Source organism: Bufo gargarizans, chromosome 1 (assembly GCF_014858855.1).
Source record: "Bufo gargarizans isolate SCDJY-AF-19 chromosome 1, ASM1485885v1, whole genome shotgun sequence".
Taxonomy (NCBI): domain Eukaryota; kingdom Metazoa; phylum Chordata; class Amphibia; order Anura; family Bufonidae; genus Bufo; species Bufo gargarizans.
In genome coordinates, this window is record NC_058080.1 from 316,222,961 (window position 1) to 316,243,811 (window position 20,851).

The 20,851-nt window shown below is 46.1% G+C and overlaps 1 protein-coding gene across 2 annotated transcripts in view; it reads right to left on the minus strand.

The window, feature by feature from the left end:
* IL12RB1 (interleukin 12 receptor subunit beta 1) overlaps positions 1-20,851 on the minus strand; it is a 253,753-nt gene that overhangs the window by 53,467 nt on the left and 179,435 nt on the right. For both annotated transcript variants that reach the window (XM_044280404.1, XM_044280414.1), the window contains 2 exons: positions 4,247-4,451; positions 1,260-1,430 (listed from right to left, as the gene is read on the minus strand). In XM_044280404.1, the coding sequence (XP_044136339.1) occupies positions 1,260-1,430; positions 4,247-4,451 (376 nt within the window). The remainder of the gene's footprint in view (positions 1-1,259; positions 1,431-4,246; positions 4,452-20,851) is intronic.

A 20,851-nucleotide genomic window follows, 5' to 3' on the forward strand; every position in this document is an offset into this window, starting at 1 on the left:
AAAAAATGCAATTCCTCCACTCTTTTACAGGTTTTGTCCCTACGGCGTTCCCTTTGCCGCATCTATTACAGTAATAGCTAAAGCTTGGCTGATACTGGGTCATACAACTGACAATGATCTCAAGCATACCAGAATCTATAAAAGAATGGCTGAAAAAAAATTAATCAATGTGTTGCAATGGCCCAGTCAAAGTCTAGACCTCAGTCAAATTAAAATGTTGTGGCCTGACCTTAAGAGAATTGAGCATAAATGTGCGCCCACAAACTTCAATGAACGGAAACAATGTTGTAAAGGAAAAAAATCCTCCACAGCATTGGAATGGATTTATTTATTATTTATTTTTTGCACTTTACAGACATTAGCATCCAACTGTGTATGTCTTTGGAGTGTGGGAGTAAACCGGAGTAAACCCACACAAACACGGGGAGAACATGCAAAGTCCATGCAGATATTGTCCTTGGTCGGATTCGAACCGACAGAGCAATTGCCCAGGGCCCCCATCCCTAAATGGGACCCCCTACTGAGCTGCCCAGACATAAGTGGAAGAGAGCTGGTGGCGGCACCTGAGAAGAGCACAGACAGCACAGCAAGGAACGCTGGTCCCTGGTCTCCTGCCCACTGGGGCCCACAGGGTCCTTATGCTGTAGTGAGGAGCTGCTTTTTTCTTGCCATAATACAAATTCTAACAGTCTATTCAGTAGGACTATCAGCTGTGTATCCACCTGACTTCTCCACAACGCAACTGATGGTCCCAACCCCATTTATAAGGCAAGAAATCCCACTTATTAAACCTGACAGGGCACACCTGTGAAGTGAAAACCATTTCAGGTGACTAACTCTTGAAGCTCATCAAGAGAATGCCAAGAGTGTGCAAAGCAGTAATCAAAGCAAAAGGTGGCTACTTTGAAGAACCTAGAATATGACATATTTTCAGTTGTTTCACACTTTTTGTGTTCATTCATTGTTTTGATGCCTTCAGTGTGAATCTACAATTTTCAAACTCTTTGAATGAGAAGGTGTGTCCAAACTTTTGGTCTGTACTGTATGTGTTGTCATTTCGCAAAGGTGCTCATATACACCTTAGATAGCTGTCCACCAAACACTTTACTCACCGGGAGAGGGGAGATGTTGGGAAACATGGACAGCTGGCTTCACAAGATCAATTTCCCTTATACTAATCAGTGAACCAAACTAAAAACAAAATTTATTGCATAATATGATGAATAACTATGGCCTATTTATTATTATCAAGGTCCTACCTGTAAGTATGGTTGCTTTATTTTTGTTTGGAATTTCCAAAAGTTTGCTAAAAGACACCCCTTTCATCTCACTGGGTTTCCACGCAATACAATATGACGATTCTCCTTTCTTCCCCTTCCAGTTCACTGTTAGTTTATTTCCAAATAAAGTTACATTTTGAAAGGGTATCACTGAAAATATGAAGTATAATTAGTTATTTATGGAAGAACAAATGTGTTCCATAGAAGAAAAAAGAAATACATTTTCACATAAAATCCAATACAGTGACTTGAAAAAGTATTCATACCCCTATAACTATTCCATGTCAGTGCTCCGTGACATGTTCAGAGTTTGGGATATTTTTTCTATAACCTAACCTTGCTTTACACTTCTCCACAACTTTATCCCTGACCTGTCTGGTGTGTCCCTTGGTTTTTATAATGCTGTTTGATCACTAATGTTCTCCAACAAATATCTGAGGCCTTCACAGAACAGCTACTTATAATGAGAATTAATTACACACAGGTGGACTCTATTTACTAATTAGGTGACTTCGGAATACAGTTGGTCACACTGGATTTAATTTAATGGTATCAGAGTACAGGGGCTCAATATAAATGCACTCCACACTTTCCAGAAGTAAATGTTTTGCTGATCACCCAATGGTCATATGTTGGGTGAAAGCATAGTTGATCGAACAACCAAAATCATTGTTTCTGAGCAGCAGATCATATTGTGTAAGCAGGCATCTGCTGTCTAGAAACAATGAATCTGTATGGATCCTCATACAGAGGAGATGATTGCTGCATGTAAATGGAGCATTTACCTCCCCTCACAATCAGGCAATTATCAGGAACGTGTAGAGGGGCTGTGTAAAGGGGCCATAAGAAGGCAATAGAGGGCCTGAAAGCAAATATATCTGACTCCTACCAGTGATATACATTGAAAAATGGTGGCCTCATAGAAAATATATACCCCAACACCCTAAGGCAACAAAGCATAGTGTCTTGCAAATCTGTAGAAACAAACCAGGTCTACTGATGCTGCAATTGAACCAGTTGACCCTGACATGCCCCATCTCAGCCCATGTATATAGAAAAAACTACAGTGTTGTCCAGCAACACGTTTAAAAGCAAGCAAAATAAAAATTTTCATATTCAGAAGCGAGTTGTAAAACATTTATGCTTACATGTTTCTGATGTATAATAAATCCTTAGTCATAAGGTTGGACACAGGAATTTTTCAGCAGAGTATAATACCTGTTTTCTACCTCTCCATTCTATCCTTTCATAAACTATGGGCTGTAAAATGTACCAATTTGATACTTGTTTGCAATTTCCCCTGTCCAAAATGTCTTTAAAGAATGTAAGTGTAATGTTTCTTTATTTCTTACAGTGGAACGATAATCTAAGCAAACTATCAGATTATGGTTTCAGTGTGAATAATATAGTAACATTTCTTGTGACTTGTGAATCCTTATGGCTGTAACTGTTTTGCACTGGCTATGGTACAGAGTTTAAGGTATCCCTGGTCTTCAGCCATATTCCTGACAATGACAAAGAGCATGACTAGAAGCTGGAGAATCAATGACAAGGAGCGAAAGCCAGTTATAAGGATGCCAGGAGCCTAACCAGGGACTGAACCTTTTCATATGGACACTTTGGAACTAAGGAAAAATTACCACCAGCCAAAGCCGGGAATTGAAACAAGGAGGGACAATGACCAGGAGCTTGTCTCAGACAGATTCAGAAGATGCCGGGAGCAGTGGCGGATTATTATATAGGTGGTTTGGGCAGCCTCCCTGGGCTTAGGCTTCAAAGTGCCCATATGAAAATCTGCCATATGAGAGAGAAATTCAAGCGAATGCAGTAGCTATTGGGAAGTAGAGTCCTTCAGGAGCCCAGCCATGAATATTAAAAAGTCAAAGAGATATCAATCTATATGCTAAAACAGGCTTCAATGAGCATCTCAGTGCCTGCACCCTCTCCTATGCCTCACAGCAACATCACACTGAATGCGAGGATGGGGATAAAGACTGATGATGTTAGCCAGATTACAAAACACAGTCTAAAAGCAGCCTACAAATCTAGACAGACTGTGAATCTAGACTGTCTCCAAAGTGGTAAGCTGAGAAATGAAGGGAGGGTGGTTGTTACTAAAGCTGCCGCCTGTCTGTGTTCTGTACGGGTTGCAGCTTCACAGCAGCTATTCATTTCCTTTGGAGGCCAAAAAGTCCGTCCCACCCTCCCACAGTTCTTTTCCACTGCCCCTAGCATCTATTTTGTCCTCACTACAGAACCTCTTTAAGATAGGGTCACTTCTCTCAGAAAGTCCTTTCAAACCTTTGTCCTCACAGAGCAGCAGTCAACTTGTATCTTCCCATGTTCCCCTTGGCTAAAGCAGCCTGCTATTTTGTGTCCCTCCCTGCCCTTTAGACTGTGCACAGGACATATGCCACATACTGCCTCCCAGCTGTACTGACTATAACACCTACTTACTGTTTCCCCTGCCTGCCCGCACAGAGCTCGTGCACTTTGTTCCTCAGCTGATATCTATTGGATATTGACAAAGCTGGTCATAGTCATTTACTTTTAAAGGTATACTGGCCAAGGTATACCTCTTTTGGCATACATTTGGATGTTACAGCCTTTGTTAATAGCTCAGATTAGTATAAAAAATCTGTGCTATGGTAAAATAAATATTGTATGGAGATTTAGCAGCACAATAAAGCATCAAACATTAAATGGGTTTTCAGAGGCTTAAATACTGATCTATCCTCTGGTCATCAGTATCTAATCAGTGGCGGTCCGACACCTGGGACCCCCGCCGATCACCTGTTTGAGAAGGCAGCGGCATTCGTAGTAATGCTACGGCCTGCTCACAGCTTTTTCTTGGCCAGTCATGACACATTCATTAGTCACACGGCCTAGGAGGAAGCTCATCCCCATAGAAGTGAATGGGGCTGAGCATGATACCGAGCAAAGCCGCTTTACAATGTACAACATACCTGCCCAGTCTTCCTCAATGACTGTAGACCATGGAGAAGCAGCTTGAGCTTCATTAGAAGATATAACAGTAACATTATAAGCTGCCCCAGATATGTTTGCATGAAAACAATTCTGTATTGTAGAATGATGTGTAGATATGCCAGAGCAAGAGAGAGAGGTAACAGTTATATGGTAATTCATATTTCCTTCTTCTTTGGTCCTGGTCTGTAGATATAAAATAGAAAACAATGAAAAAGATTTTTGCTACATGTATTATTACATTTTCTTCTGCTCAGTTTCTGGTCTGATTTATGATTTTGAATGCATGTTTAGTATTACACTATATTGACAAAAGTACTGGGATTCGGGAGATGTACACTTAACTCACAGGAGCGTTTATGACATCCCACTCTTAATCCATGGGCATTAATATGGAGTTGGTCCCCTCTTTGCAGCTAAAACAGCTTCCATTTTTGGAAAGGCTTTCTACAAGATATAGGAATGTGTCTGCAGGAGTTTTTGCCTATTAGTCCAGAAGAGCATTTTTTAAGGTCAGACACGGATGTTGAACAATACGACCTGGCTTGCAGACTCCATTCTAGTTTATCCCAAAGAAGTTTGATGGGGTCAAGGCCAGGTGTCCGTGCAAAGCAGGCAGGTTCCTCCACACCAAACTTCCCCAACCATGCCTCTATGAACCTTGCTTTTTGCACTTGGGCAGCACATATATAGTTACATAGTTAGGCTACTATCACACTTGTGTTCGGGGTTCCTATTGTGAGTTCCGTTTGAAGGCTCTCACAAGCGGCCCCAAACTGATCCGTACAGCCCCAATGCATTCTGAGTGGATGTGGATCCGCTCAGAATGCATCAGTATGGCTCCATTTGGCCTCCGTTGCGCTCAGCAGGCGGACACCCGAACGGTGCTTGCAGCGTTTTCGTGTCCGCCTGGCCGTGCGGAGCCAAACGGATCCGTCCAGACTTACAATGTAAGTCAATGGGGACGGATCCGTTTGACGTTGACACAATATGGTGCAATTTCAAACGGATCCGTCCCCTATTGACTTTCAATGCAAAGTCAGGACGGATCCGTCTGACTAACAATTAGACTTAGATTTTTTTCTGAAATATAATGCAGACGGATCCGTTCTGAACGGATCCCATCGTCTGCATTATAGGAGCGGATCCGTCTGTACAGACATCAGACAGATCCGCTCTGAACGCAAGTGTGAAAGTAGCCTAATACAGTTTAAAAAAGACATAAGTCCATTACGTTCAACCAAGGGATAGGTGGGGACCGAAAAACCAGAAAGAAGTGTGATTTCTACACATTTTCATAAGCATTAATGTTGTTTACTTTTAAGAATTCATCTAACCAACCCTTTTCAAAACTGCCCACTGTTCCTGCGGTGACCACGTCCTGAGGAAGTCTATTCCACAGATTCACAGTTCTTGCAGTAAAGAAGCTTTGACGCTTCTGGAGACTGAACTTTTTCTTCTCCAGTCGGAGGCAGTGCCCCCTTGTCTTTTGAGGGCATTTTACATCGAACAGTTTTTCACAGTATTTTTTGTATGGCCCATTTATATATTTGTATAGGTTAATCATGTCCCCTCCTTAGACATCTCTTCTCGAGACTAAATAAATTTAATTCTTTTAATCTTTCTTCATGACTTAGGCTACTTTCACACTAGCGTTCGGGCGGATCCGTTCTGAACGGATCCGCTCATAATAATGCAGACGGAGGCTCCGTTCAGAACGGATCCGTCTGCATTAAAATTGCAAAAAAAAGCTAAGTGTGAAAATAGCCTCGGACGGATCCGTCCAGACTTTCAATGTAAAGTCAATGGGGGACGGATCCGCTTGAAGATTGAGCCACATTGTGGCATCTTCAAACGGATCCGTCCCCATTGACTTACATTGTAAGTCTGGACGGATCCTGCACGGATCCGCACGCCTCCGCACGGCCAGGCGGACACCCGAACGCTGCAAGCAGCGTTCAGCTGTCCGCCTGTCCGTGCGGAGGCGAGCGGAGCGGAGGCTGAACGCCGCCAGACTGATGCAGTCTGAGCGGATCCGCTCCATTCAGACTGCATCAGGGCTGGACGGCTGCGTTCGGGTCCGCTCGTGAGCCCCTTCAAACGGAGCTCACGAGCGGACCGACGAACGCTAGTGTGAAAGTAGCCTAAGACCCGCCATGTCCCTTATCAGTTTAGTCGTTCTCCTCTGTACTTTTTTCAGCTGCAGTGTGTCCTTTCTATGGACTGGTGTCCAAATCTGAACTGCATATTCCAGATGAGGCCACACCAACACTTTGTAAAATGGTAATATTACATCCCTGCCCCACGAGTCCATACCTCGTTTAATGCATGACAATATCCTCGTGGCCTTATAAGCAGCTGATTGACATTGTACGCAGTTATTCAATCTATGATCTACAAGGACACCCAAATCTTTCTCTATAAGTGACTCTCCCAGTGTTACACCCCCTAGGACACATGAAGCACAGAGTTTATTACTACCAAGATGCATAACTTTACATTTATCCACATTGAACCTCATTTGCCAAGTTGATGTCCAATCACTCAGAGTGTTCAATTCAGCTTGTAGTTTATTGACATAGACTGTACAGTACTACATAGCTTAGTGTCATCTGCAAAATTAGAAATGGTATTAATCCTGTCCTTGATATCATTAATAAATAAATTAAATAACAGAGGACCCAGCACTGAACCTTGGGGTACACCACTTATTAGTGATGGACAAACATCAGCCGGGATGGTTAGCAAACCCGATCGCGCAAACGCGATCAAATGTTTGCGAACCTCAAGTTCACGGCGGGCCCCATTCACTTTAATGGTAGGCGAACCTGAAAAACCTTCAGGTCATATTTTCAGCCTCCAAATACTTACTAGAAGTGCACAAATAGTCTCACAACATGGACAGTGACATACTAGAGGGTGATTAATGACAAAAATTCCCACAATAAATATGTATTTTAATCAGGGGCCATTTTTTGTGTCTTAAAGGGATATTTTCAAAAATGTGCCCTGCTGGAGCCTAGAAAATTTTTATTTTAGGCCACAGGAGTACGGGCCCTAAAAATTAGGCATTCACCTGACATAAAAGAACAAGTGATTATGTGGCTCGAGGTACATTACGCGGTCAAAGGATAAAAAATTTACTGTAGCCCACTGGAGTACAGGCCCTAAACATTAGGCATTCACCGTACAGAAAAGATCAAGTGATTATGTGGCTGGAGGTACATTAGGTGGTCACCGTATAACAATTTTACCATTGGCCAGTTAGATTACAGGCCCCAAAAATTATGCATTCACCGTACAGAAAATATCAAGTGATTATGTGGCTGGAGGTATATTAGACGGTCACTGGATATCAATTTTACTGCAGGCCAGTGGAGTACAGGCCCCAAACATTAGGCATTCACCGTACAGAAAAGATCAAGTGATTATGTGGCTGGAGGTATATTAGACGGTCACTGGATATCAATTTTACTGCAGACCAGTGAGTACAGGCCCCAAACATTAGGCATTCACCGGACAGAAAAGATCAAGTGATTATGTGGTAGAGGTATATTAGACAGTCATTGGATAACGATTTTACTATAGTCCAGTACAAATACATGTCAAATACATATGTTTAAAAGAACTAAAAATATAAAATTGGATTAAAAACATGGCTAACGAAATCCCCCCTCTTGAATAAATCCCAAATGATAATAGGTGATATTCGATAACACGTGATCATCACAGGTGTTGAATTCCTCCGAGGCCCCAAAAATTATGCATTCACCGTACAGAAAAGCACAAGTGATTATGTGGCTGGAGGTATATTAGATGGTCATTGGATAACAATTTTACTACAGGGCAGTGGCGTACAGGCCCCAAACATTAGGCATTCACTGGACAGAAAAGGCCTTTTATGCCGCTGTTATTACATAAGACAGGGACCATTCTTAGTTCTGTGTGGTGGCGGATATGTGTGGGCTGGCATGAGGAAATTCAATTAAATGTGGTCATTACAGATGTTGAATTCCTCCAAGATCCATGCCTCATTTATTTTTAGAAATGTGAGGTAATTCACACTGTCGTGAGCTAGGCAAGTGCGCTTATTGGTAACGATCCCCCCTGCTGCGATGAACTTCCTTTCGGACAGGACACTCGACAAGGGGAAAGCCAAGAGTTCCATGGCAAATTGTACCAGCTCGGGCCACAGGTCAAGCCTGCACACCCAGTAGTCCAGGGGTTCATTGCTTCTCAGAGCGTCCACATCGGCCGTTAACCCGATGTAGTTGGACACCTGTCGGTCTAGGCATTCCCTGAGGCTGGAGCCGGAGGGAAGCTCTCGATGGGTTGGCTGCAAGAATGATCTCATATCCGAAGTGACCAACACATCTTTAAACCGCCCACTTCTTGCAGGCGAGGTAGGATTGGTACCCGCACCTGTTTCGCTGTGGGTAAAAATTCCTCTACCAGCGCCCACAACAGCAGACTGCAGCATCTCTCGCAGCAAGGCCTGGAAATGCTGCATTCTGAAAGCCCTCTGTGATGCTGGTAACATGTTCACCATTTTGTGTTTGCACCGGGAGTCTAAGTAGTGCTGGTCCTTGCCCGTTATGCTTTTTATACGGGAGTCCCTCTTCAAACACTGGAGCATGAAGGCCCCCATTTGCACTAAATTGGAAGCGGTGGTGCGCCCTGGCTCCTATACATCGCCCAGGAGAATGTCGTCATCAGTCTCCTTCCCCCAGCCACGGACAATACCAGGGATCCCTGAAAAGTTTAAAGCCTGCTCTTCTTGCTCCTCCTCCTCCCCCCAACCACCATCCTCCTCTGACTCCTTTTCAGACTCCCCAGAACCAGGCTCCCCAGAACCTGTCCTGCCGCAGAGTCCGTACAGGTAGTCGTTAACGGCACGTTGCTGCTGGAGCAGCCTATCAAGTATATACAAGGTGAAGTTTCAGAGCGTCGGGCTGTCACAAATCAGATGTCTGATGGGCAGGTGGTGTCGTCGCTGAAAGTCAGCTAGGCGAGTAATGGTAGTGTAAGATCTTCTAAAATGGCCAGAGATTTTCCTGGCCCACCGCAAGATGTCCAGGACCCCGGGGTATTTGGCAAAGAATCGCTGCACGACTAAGTTCAGGACATGTGCCATGCACGGCACGTGTGTCATTTTGCCGTGTTTCAGCGCGCTCAGCAGATTGGCACCGTTGTCGCACACCACTTTACCAACTGTCAAATTGAGCAGGGTTAGCCACTGATCGGCCTGTGGCCGCAGAGCTGAAAGCAGTGCAGGACCGGTGTGGCTCTTGGCTTCCAGGCACAAAATCCGCAGCACAGCATGGCAACGTCTCACCTGGCAAGTCGAATAGGTTCTAGGGAGCTTGGGGGGTGCAGCGGAAGAGGCGGTAGCAGGAGTCAGCCGAGGAGGAGAAGAGGCAGGCCTGCATGCAATCCGTGGTGGTAACAGCAAATCCACACGGGTGCCACAGGTTGCATGCTTGACAGCTGTCAAAAGGGTCACCCAGTGGGCATTAAAAGTTATGCACCTTTCCTGCCAGTGTATGCTAGACCACGTGTCTGTGGTCAGATGTATCTTGGCACCAACAATGTGTGCCAGAGATACATTCACTTGCCGCTGAACATAGTCATGTAGCTCTGGGATGCCCTTCTGGGAGAAACATTTCCTTCCATGGACCTTCCGTTGCAGTGTGCCAATGGCAACAAATTTTCTAAAGGCCTCTGAGTCCACCAGTTTATATGGCAGTAGTTGGTGGGCTAGCAGTTCTGACAAGCCAGCAGTCAGCCGTTGGGCAAGAGGGTTATCCGGCATCAACTTTTTACGTCCGAACATTTGGGCCATGAAAGCCTGCCTTTTGCCAGATGAACGCGACGACGGCACAGTGGAAGGTGAAGTGGAGGACAAATAGGAGGAGAGAGAAGAAGGAGAAGAGGCAGGACTTGGCACGCCGGGAGTGTGGCTTTGTGGGTTCTGACAGTTTTGCTCCCACTAAGCTCGGTAATGGGAGGCCAGGTGCCTTCCTAAGGCGGTCGTCCCCGGATGAGTGTTGGGTTTACTGCGACTTATAAGTTGACAGCACAGGCTGCAGATGGCAACACTATTGTCAGCAGCTGACACGTTAAAAAAAGCCCACGTTGCAGAGCCATGTGCCGGCGTCCTGGGAGCGCCAGATGTGAGCGTGCATGGTGATTGGCTTGCTCCAGATACATTTGCAGTCTGCTTTTTGCCTCCTGTGCACTGCGAGTTTTGCCTCCTTCTCCTCCTTCTACCCCCTATCTGCTGCTCTGTCTCTCCCTCTGAACTCCCCTACTCTTCCTTTCTTGTGGGCACCCACATGACATCCATCAACACGTCATCATCGTCACCCTCACCACCACTGACATTAGAGATCTCGGAGTAGGAAGCAACAGCGGGGACCTCCGTCCTTGGGCTGATCTGGGTACTGTCGTCAACCCGCTTGGTGGCGTCCGTTGCTACCTCCTCTTTCTGATCCAATGCCAAGAATAGCTGCGTATCGGTAAGGTCTGGGAATGGATGGGAAAATAATTCATCTGACTCGAATGGATGGGTGGTGGTGGTGTCTTTGGGGGTGCACAAGGCAGAAAGTGAGGAGGGTGCAGATACAGAGGACGAGGAGGGTGCAGAAGCGGAAGACTGAGTGAGCCCCTCAACCAAGTCTGGTGCGTCCTTTGACATAATCGCACGCACCTTCTCCAACTTACCACTTAGGCTCCGGCCTGGTGCACCTGCCCAACCCCTACCACCCCTGCGGAATGGCCAGCCTCTTCCTCTGCCTGTCATTTTCACACAAATGACCCTGTGGCAAAGTCACTATAGAAGAGCAGTATTTGTGGAAGCAGGTATATTGCAGGCCTCAATCAATATTTGGCGGAAGCTTGCATATCAAACCTCTTAATCAATATTTGGTGAAAACTGGTGTATCGCAGGCCTCAATCAATATTCGGTGGAAGCCGGTAAATCAATCCCCTCTATCAGTATTTTGCAAAAACAGGTATATTGAACCAGTTAATAAGTATTTGCTGGAAGCCGGTAGATCAAACCCCATAATCAATATTTGGTGGAAGCTGGTGTATCGCAGGCCTCAATCAATATTCGGTGGAAGCCGGTAAATCAATCCCCTCTATCAGTATTTTGTGGAAACAGGTATATAGAACCCCTTAATGAGTATTTGCTGGAAGCTGGTATATCAAACCCCTTAATCAATATTTGGTGGAAGCTGGTGTATCGCAGGCCTCTATCAATATTTGGTTGAAGCCGGTATATCAATCCCCTCTATAAGCATTTTTTGGAAACAGGTATATAGAACCCCTTAATGAATATTTGCTGGAAGCTATAAAATATCAAACCCCTTAATCAATATTTGGTGGAAGCTGGTGTATCGCAGGCCTCAATCAATATTCGGTGGAAGCCGGTATATCAATCCCCTCTATTAGTATTTTTTGGAAACAGGTATATAGAACCCCTTAATGAATATTTGCTGGAAGCTGGCATATCAAACCCCTTAATCAATATTTGGTGGAAGCTGGTGCATCGCAGGCCTCTATCAATATTTGGTGGAAGCTGGTATATCAATCAGTCTATCGGTATTTTGTGGAAACAGGTATATAGAACCCCTTAATGATTGTTTGCTGGAAGCTGGAATATCAAACCCCTTAATCAATATTTGGTGGAAGCTGTTGTATCGCAGGCCTCAATCAATATTTGGTGGAAGCCAGTATATCAATCCCCACTATGAGTATTTTTTGGAAACAGGTGTACAGAAACCCCTTAATGAATATTTGCTGGAAGCTGGTATATCAAACCCCTTAATCAATATTTGGTGGAAGCTGGTGTATCGCAGGCCTCAATCAATATTTGGTGGAAGCTGGTATATCAATCAGTCTATCAGTATTTTGTGGAAACAGGTATATAGAACCCCTTAATGATTGTTTGCTGGAAGCTGGAATATCAAACCCATTAATAAATATTTGGTGGAAGCTGTTGTATCGCAGGCCTCAATCAATATTTGGTGGAAGCCAGTATATCAATCCCCTCTATCAGTATTTTGTTAAAACAGGTATATAGAACCCCTTAATGAGTATTTGCTGGAAGCCGGTATGTCAAACCCCATAATCAATATTTGGTGGAAGCTGGTGTATCGCAGGCCTCAATCAATATTTGGTGGAAGCCAGTATATCAATCCCCTCTATGAGTATATTTTGGAAACAAGTATTCAGAAACCCCTTAATGAATATTTGCTGGAAGCCAGTATATCAAACCCCTTAATCAATATTTGGTGGAAGCTGGTGCATCGCAGGCCTCAATCAATATTTGGTGGAAGCTGGTATATCAATCACTCTATCAGTATTTTGTGGAAACAGGTATATAGAACCCCTTAATAAGTATTTGCTGGAAGCCGGTAAATCAAACCCCTTAATCAATATTTGGTGGAAGCTGGTGTATCGCAGGCCTCAATCAATATTTGGTGGAAGCCGGTATATCAATCCCCTCTATCAGTATTTTGTGGAGACAGGTATATAGAAACCCTTAATGAATATTTGGTGGAAGCTGGTATAGCAAACCCTTAAACAATATTTGGTGGAAGCTGTTGTATCGCAGGCCTCAATCAATGTTTGGTGGAAGCTGTTGTATCGCAGGCCTCAATCAATGTTTGGTGGAAGCTGGAGTATCAATCACTCTATCAGTATTTTGTGGAAACAGGTATATAGAACCCCTTAATAAGTATTTGCTGGAAGCTGTTATATCAAACCCCTTAATCAATGTTTGGTGGAAGCTGGTGTATCGCAAGCCTTAATCAATATTTGGTGGAAGCCGGTATATCAATCCCCTCTATGAGTATTTTTGGGAAACAGGTATATAGAACCCCTTAATAAATATTTGCTGGAAGCTGATATATCAAACCCCTTAATTAATATTTGGTGGAAGCTGGTGTATCGCAGGCCTAAATCAGTATTTTGTGGAAACTGGTATATAGAACCCTTTAATGAGTATTTGCTGGAAGCCAGTATATCAAAATTCTTAATCAATATTTAGTGGAAGCTGGTGTATCGCAGGCCTCAATCAATATTTGGTGGAAGCTGGTATATCAATCTCCTCTATGGTATTTTTTGGAAATAGGTGTATAGAACCCCTTAATGAGTGTTTGCTGGAAGCTGGTATATCAAACCCCTTAATCAATATTTGGTGGAAGCTGGTGTATCGCAGGCCTCAAAAAATATTTGGTGGAAGCCGGTATATCAATCTCCTCTATCCGTATTTTGTGGAAACAGGTATACAGAACTAAAGGTGGCCTTGCGGTTTGCCTAGCGGTCGTATCGCGGCAAACTTTGCTCGTTTGCTGTTCGGCGAATGGGCGAACATATGTAGATATTTACGCCTGCCATATTCTTTTACATTGTGAAGAGGTTTGACCCATGACACATCCTTCTGGTGGTACAGGATAGCCAATTGAGATATTTCAGCACATGGACATACCCCCTACCTTATAAATAAACCTGATATGGGTGCCATTTTACATTCAATCTTTTGCAAGTGTAGGGAGAGGTTGCTGTGTGGAGCAGGGACAGACTGTTAGGGTCACAAAACGCTAGCTAATAGGGCCACAAAAGTCCTTTTATGGACTGGTATAGGTGTGCTATCGATAGGTGTGACATACTGAGGGGTCTAATATACTTACAATATACTTTCTAACATAGAAAGTATATTATAGTGCAATTGTTTTGTGCAGCATTTGTTTGCGGTTCTGCTGCGATACTGCAGCCACACAGAGTGCCAAACGCTATTGCAACAAATAATTTCTACTGGTGTGATTTACCAGTTGCCCCCCCAAAAAACAGATTGAGGCAGGGGTGTTATATACCAATAATATACTTTCTATATAGTGCATTTAGGTAGTGCAGCATTTGTTTGCGGTTTTGCTGCGTTACCGCATCTACACAGAGTGACAAACACTATTGGAACCAATAATTTATAGGGGTGTGATTTACCAGTTCCCCCCCAAAATTTTTTATTGAAGCAGCGGTGTCATATACCAATAATATACTTCCTATATTGTGCATTTAGGTAGTGCAGCATTTGTCTGCAGTTTTGCTGCGTTACCGCATCTACACAGAGTGACAAACACTATTGGAACCAATAATTTCTACGGGTGTGATTTACCAGTTCCCCCCCCAAAAAATTGATTGAAGCAGGGGTGTCATATACCAATAATATACTTTCTATATAGTGCATTTAGGTAGTGCAGCATTTGTCTGCAGCTTTGCTGAGTTACCGCATCTACACAAAGTGACAAACACTATTGGAACCAATAATTTCTACTGGTGTGATTTACCAGTTGCCCCCCCCCCCCAAACAATTGATTGAAGCAAGTGTGTCATATACCAATAATATTCTTTCTATATAGTGCATTTAGGTAGTGCAGCATTTGTTTGCGGTTTTGCTGCGTTACCGCATCTACACAGAGTGACAAACACTATTGGAACCGATAATTTCTACTGGTGTGATTTACCACTTGCCCCCCAAAAAAAACCAGATTGAGGCAGGGGTGTTATATACCAATAATATACTTTATATATAGTGAATTTAGGTAGTGCAGCATTTGTTTGCTGTTTTTGCTGCATTGCCGCAGCTACACAGAGTGATAAATGCTATTGTAACAAATTATTTCTACTGGTGTGATATAACAATTGCCCCCCTCAAAAAAATGATTAAAGCAGGGATGTGATATACCCAGGGCCGGCTCCAGGTTCATGTGGGCCCTTGGGCGATAAATCCCAGTGGGCCCCCGTGAGGCATTTTTTTACATTGACATGTCCCCCTGTGGCTCCCACACGGTATAATGACCCCCAGTGACCCCTATACAGTATAATGACTACTAGTGGCCCTTCACACAGTATAATGACTACTAGTGGCCCTTCACACAGTATAATGACTACTAGTGGCCCTTCACACAGTATAATGAACCCCCAATTCCCCCCCCCCCCTGTATTATGACCACCTGTGGCCCTGCATTCAGAATAATAACCCCCAGTCGCCCCCATTCAGAATAATGACCCCCAGTAGCCCCCACACTGGGGGAATACTGTATGGAGGGGGCTCTGGGGGTCATTATACTAAATGGGGGACACTGAGGGTCATTATACTATGTAAAGGGCCCTCACAGTATAATGACCCCACAGCGACACTCCATGCAGAATAATGACCCCCAGTCGCCACCACACTGGGGGTTATACTGTATGGAGGGGGCACGAGGGGTTATTATATTTAATGGGGGCTCTGGTGGTCATTATGCTAAATGGAGGGTCAATGGGGATCGTTATACTAAATGGGGGGCACTGGGAGTCATTATACTGTGTAAGGGGCCCTCACAGTATGATGAATGACCCCCCAGTGGCCCCCTCACATACCTATCATTGCAGGGGAGCTGGCAGTCCTGTCCATCACTAACCGCAGCTCCCTGCGCTCTTTCTCTCCTCCGGCCCACTGCAGCAGTGAGCCAGGCCTGGAGCAGAGAAGATGTGCAGTGATGTAGCTGGAACTGACTGGGCCCCACAGCAAATTTGAGTACGCCCCCCTCCTCCCCAATGTGTGTTCACATCACGTTTTTCCTATCGGTTTGATGTATACAAATGTGCAGCGCTCCACGTTTTTGTATCCTGCAGAGTCAAGTAAAAAATGCATACGTTAACGTATATGGTTTTTTACAATGGAACTGTATGGTGACCGGACGCCACTGTACGGCATCAGTCTGCGGCATCTGGTAACGCATACATTTTTGGTATACATTAAATGGATGGCACAAATGGGATGTGAACCCAGCCCTAGTGTCAGAATAAGCCCCAGTACACAGCAGAGCAGCGTGGCGGAGAGCGGAGGCTGCCATGTACTGACAGAGCGCTACCTGATCTTGGTGGTCAGGGATGAGGACTGTGCTTCCCAAGGATCATTTTCTACTGGGAAATACAGGGCACAATATAATACACTAGAATCTATATACTATAAAGATATTAGCCCTACCCCCAAATAATAATACAATTAGGGGGTCATTTATTACATAGAAATACGTCTGTTAGGCTACTTTCACACTTGCGTTCGGGGCTCCGCTTGTGAGTTCCGTTTGAAGGCTCTCACAAGCGGCCCCGAACGGATTCGTCCAGCCCTAATGCATTCTGAGTGGACGCGGATCCGCTCAGAATGCATCAGTCTGGCACAGTCTGTCCTCCGCTCCGCTCAGCAGGCGGCCACCTGAACGCTGCTTGCAGCGTTCGGGTGTCCGCCTGGCCGTGCGGAGGCGCGCGGATCCATCCAGACTTACAATGTAAGTCAATAGGGACGGATCCGTTTGAAGTTGACACAATATGGCTCAATTTTCAAACGGATCCGTCCCCCATTGACTTTCAATGTAAAGTCTAAACGGATCCGTTTGCATTATCATGCAAACGTATACGTTCTGAACGGATGTAAGCGTTTGCATTATAGGTGCGGATCCGTCTGTGCAGATACCAGACGAATCCGCACCTAAACGCAGGTGTGAAAGTAGCCTTAGGCTACTTTCACACTAGCGTTCGATCGGATCCGCTCATATTAATGCAGACGGAGGCTCCGTTCAGAACGGATCCGTCTGCATTAAATTGGCAAAAAAAAAGCTAAGTGTGAAATTAGCCTGAGCAGATCCGTCCAGACTTTTACATTGAAAGTCAATGGGGGACGGATCCGCTTGAAGATTGAGCCATATTGTGGCATCTTCAAACGGATCCGTCCCTATTGACTTACATTGTAAGTCTGGACGGATCCGCATGCCTCCGCACGGCCAGGCGGACACCCGAACGCTGCAAGCAGCGTTCAGGTGTCCGCCTGCTGAGCGGAGCGGAGGCTGAACGCCGCCAGACTGATGCAGTCTGAGCGGATCCGCATCCATTCAGACTGCATCAGGGCTGGACGGATCCGTTCGGGTCCGCTCGTGAGCCCCTTCAAACGGAGCTCACGAGCGGACAGCCGAACGCTAGTGTGAAACTAGACTTAGGCGTATTTCTGACACAGATTGTGGCATAAAGGTCCTTAGCACCGCAATCTGTATCTTTTCCCGCTCATGCCAGGTCTAAAAAAGGATGGCGTGGGCAGGGAAAGGGATACAGTTATGGCCATGCAGTTATTGGATACCACCGCCATATAGTGATAACACCGCCATACAATGATAAAACCACCATACAGTGACCGGATAAAAGGGTATAAGAGGGCACAGTACAGGGAATGACTATGGGCACTGCACAGGGTGTGGTAAGAGGGCACAATGCAGGGTATAAGTGGGCACAGTACGGGGTGGGGGGCACAGTCACATGACCCTGTGACGTTAGAAGGTCCTTATGGTGAATGCTGTTCAGATGCCACCATAATGAGAGGCAGAGGAGTGAGACAGGGGCCCTGGATGGACAGGAGGGGTGGACACAGCAAGTAGGGGGAAGGGGCTCTGAGGGGGATTCATACAAGTAGTGGCAGGAGGTCTGTGCAGGGCAGCAACAGGAGATAGGAGGGTGAAACAGGAGCTCTGGATACATGAGGGAGGAAAGGAGACAGCAGGGGCCCCATGAGGATGAGATAGGACAGAATATGGGGGGGAGGGGGCAGGTGTCATGGAGGCAAACTGCTTAATGAAACAGTAACACAACTAAATAGAATGAAGCAGCAGCCGATCGAAGAGACCCCCCCTTCTGTCCCACAGACAAGAGACATTCACAGTGCAGACTGCAGACTCACTCACAGACTGTCTTCAGCTCCAGCTCCAGCCCTAGGTCTCTCTCCTCAGGCAGCGTGTGTCCTGTGTAGAGGGGGCGTGTCTGAGTCTCTGCAGCTCAGAGGGCCCCACCAAAGGGGTACTGCGTAAGTGAAGTGACAGCAGTGAGAGCTCCCATCTGTATTGATGGAAGTGCTCATAGCAGCTCAGTGGGCCCCCCCAGGAGCATTGGGCCCCGGCACTTGCCCGGGGATGCCGGGTTATGACGCCGGCCCTGGATATACCTTCTTCCACAAATACTGTCCTTTTATAGGGACTTTTGGCACAGGGTCATTTTGAAAATGACAGGCAGAGGAAGAGGTAGGCCATTCCGCAGTGGTGGTAGGGGTCGGGCAAGTGCACCAGTCCGGAGCGCCTAAGTGGGAAGTTGCAGAAGGTGTGTGCGATTACGTCAAAGGACGCACCAGACTTGGTTGAGTGGCTCACTCAGCCTTCTGCTTCTGCACCCTCCTCATCCTCTCTATCTGCACCCTCATCACTCTCTGCTGGGTGCATCCCCAAAGGCACCACCATATCCCCTCCACTCGAGTCAGAGGAATTATTTTCCCATCCATTACAAGACCTTACCGATGCACAGCCATTCTTGGCATCGGATCAGGAAGAGGAGGTATCAACGGTCGCCACCCAGCAGTCTAACGACAGTACCCAGATCAGCCCAAGGAGGGTGGTCCCCGCTGTTGCTGCCTATTCCGAGATCTCTAATATCAGTGGTGGTGAAGGGGACGATGATGATGTGCCTCTGGAGGTCAAGTGGGTGCCCACAAGAGAAGAAGAGGAGAGGAGTTCAGAGGGAGAGACCGAGCAGCAGATAGGGAGGAGAAGGAGGAGATGGAGGCAGAACTTAAAGTGCATAGGAGGCAAAAAGCAGACTGCTAATGTATCTGGAATGAGCCATCCACCATGCACAGTCACGTCTGGTGCTGCCAGCACGCTGGCACATGGCTCCCCAGTGTGGGCTTCTTTTAACATGTCAGCTGCTGACAATAGTGTTGCCATTTGCAGCCTGTGCTGTCAACGCATAAGTTGCGTTAAGCCCAACACTCACCTAGGGAAGATAGCCTTATGAATGCACCTGGCCTCCCATTACCGAGCCCAGTGGAAGCAACATCGTGAAAACCCACAAAGCTACACTCCAGGCGCTCCCCGTCCTGCCTCTTCTCGTTCTCCTCTCTCCTCTTAGTTGTCTTCCACTCCACCTTCCACCGTGCCCTTGTCGTGTTCATCTGGCAAAAGGCAAGCTTCCTTGCACCAAATGTTCGAGCGAAAAAAGATGATGACGCCGGATAACGCTCTTGCCCAATGGCTGACTGCTGGCTTGTCAGAACTGCTTGCCCGACAATTACTGCCATATAAACTGGTGGACTCAAAGGCCTTTAGAAAATTTGTGGCCATTGGTACACCGCAATGGAAGGTCCACGGAAGGAAATATTTCTCCCAGAAGGGCATTCCAGAGCTACATGGCCACGTTCAGCAGCAAGTGAATGTATCTCTGGCACACAGTGTCGGTGCCAAGATACATCTGACCACAGACACGTGGTCTAGAAAACATGGGCAGGGAAGGTACATAACTTTTACTGCCCACTGGGTGAATCTTCTGACGACCATCAAGCATGCAACCTGTGGCACCCGTGTAGATTTGGTGTTACTGCCACGGATTGCATGCAGGCCTGCCTCTTCTTCTTCTCCTCCTACTCCATCCTCCCTCTCCTCCTTGGCTGACTCCTCCTTTTCTACTGCTACCATCTCTTCCGCTGTGCCCCTCAAGCTCACCAGAACTTATTTGACGTGCCAGGTGAGACGTTGCCATGCTGGGCTGCGTCTTTTGTGCCTGGAAGCCAAGAACCACACCGGTACTGCACTCCTTTCAGCTTTGCGGTCACAGGCCGATTAGTGGCTAACCCCGCTCAATTTGACAGTTGATAAAGTGGTGTGCGACAGTGTCACATGTATTGAACTTAGTCATGCAGCGATTCGTCGCCAAACACCCTGGGGTCCAGGACGTCTTGCGGCAGGCCAGGAAAATCTCTGGCCATTTTAGAAGATCTTACACGGCCATGGCTCGCCTTGCTGACATTCAGCGGCGACACCACCTGCCTGTCAGACATGCAGAAACGTGCCGTTAACGACTACCTCTCATGCACAACGCATGCAGACTTCTCCAGCAATTTGATGAGATCACCAAACTAGTCAATCGCAACCAGGGCGCCATCAATAACATCGTACCTTACGCCTTCTTTCTGGAGCGTGCACTGCGTTGTGTCATTGATCAAGCTGTCGAGGAGCAGGAAGATGAGGAAGTCGCAATGCTGGATGAATTCCCAGGGGGGGCTACTCCATCTGAGACAAGTCAACAACCGGAGTTTGAAGAGGAGTCAGAGGAGGATGGTGCCGGGGCGGAGGAGGAGCAAGAAGAGCATGCCTTAAACTTTTTGGGGATCCCTGGTATTGTCCGTGGCTAGGAGGAGGAGAATGAGGACGACATTATCCTGGATGATGAGCAGTAGCCAGGCCACTCCACCGTTTCCAGTTTAGTGCAAATGGGGGCCTTCATTCTCCAGTGTTTGAAGAGGGACCCCCGTATAAAAAGCATAAAGGGCAAGGACCAGTACTGGGTGGCATCATACTTAGACCCCAGGTACAAACAGAAAATGGTGGAAATGTTACCACCATCACAGAGGGCTGTCAGAATGCAGCTCTTCCAGGCCTTGCTTCGAGAAATGCTGCATTTTGCTTTTGGGGGCGCTGGCAGAGGAATTTCGACTCACAGCGAAACAG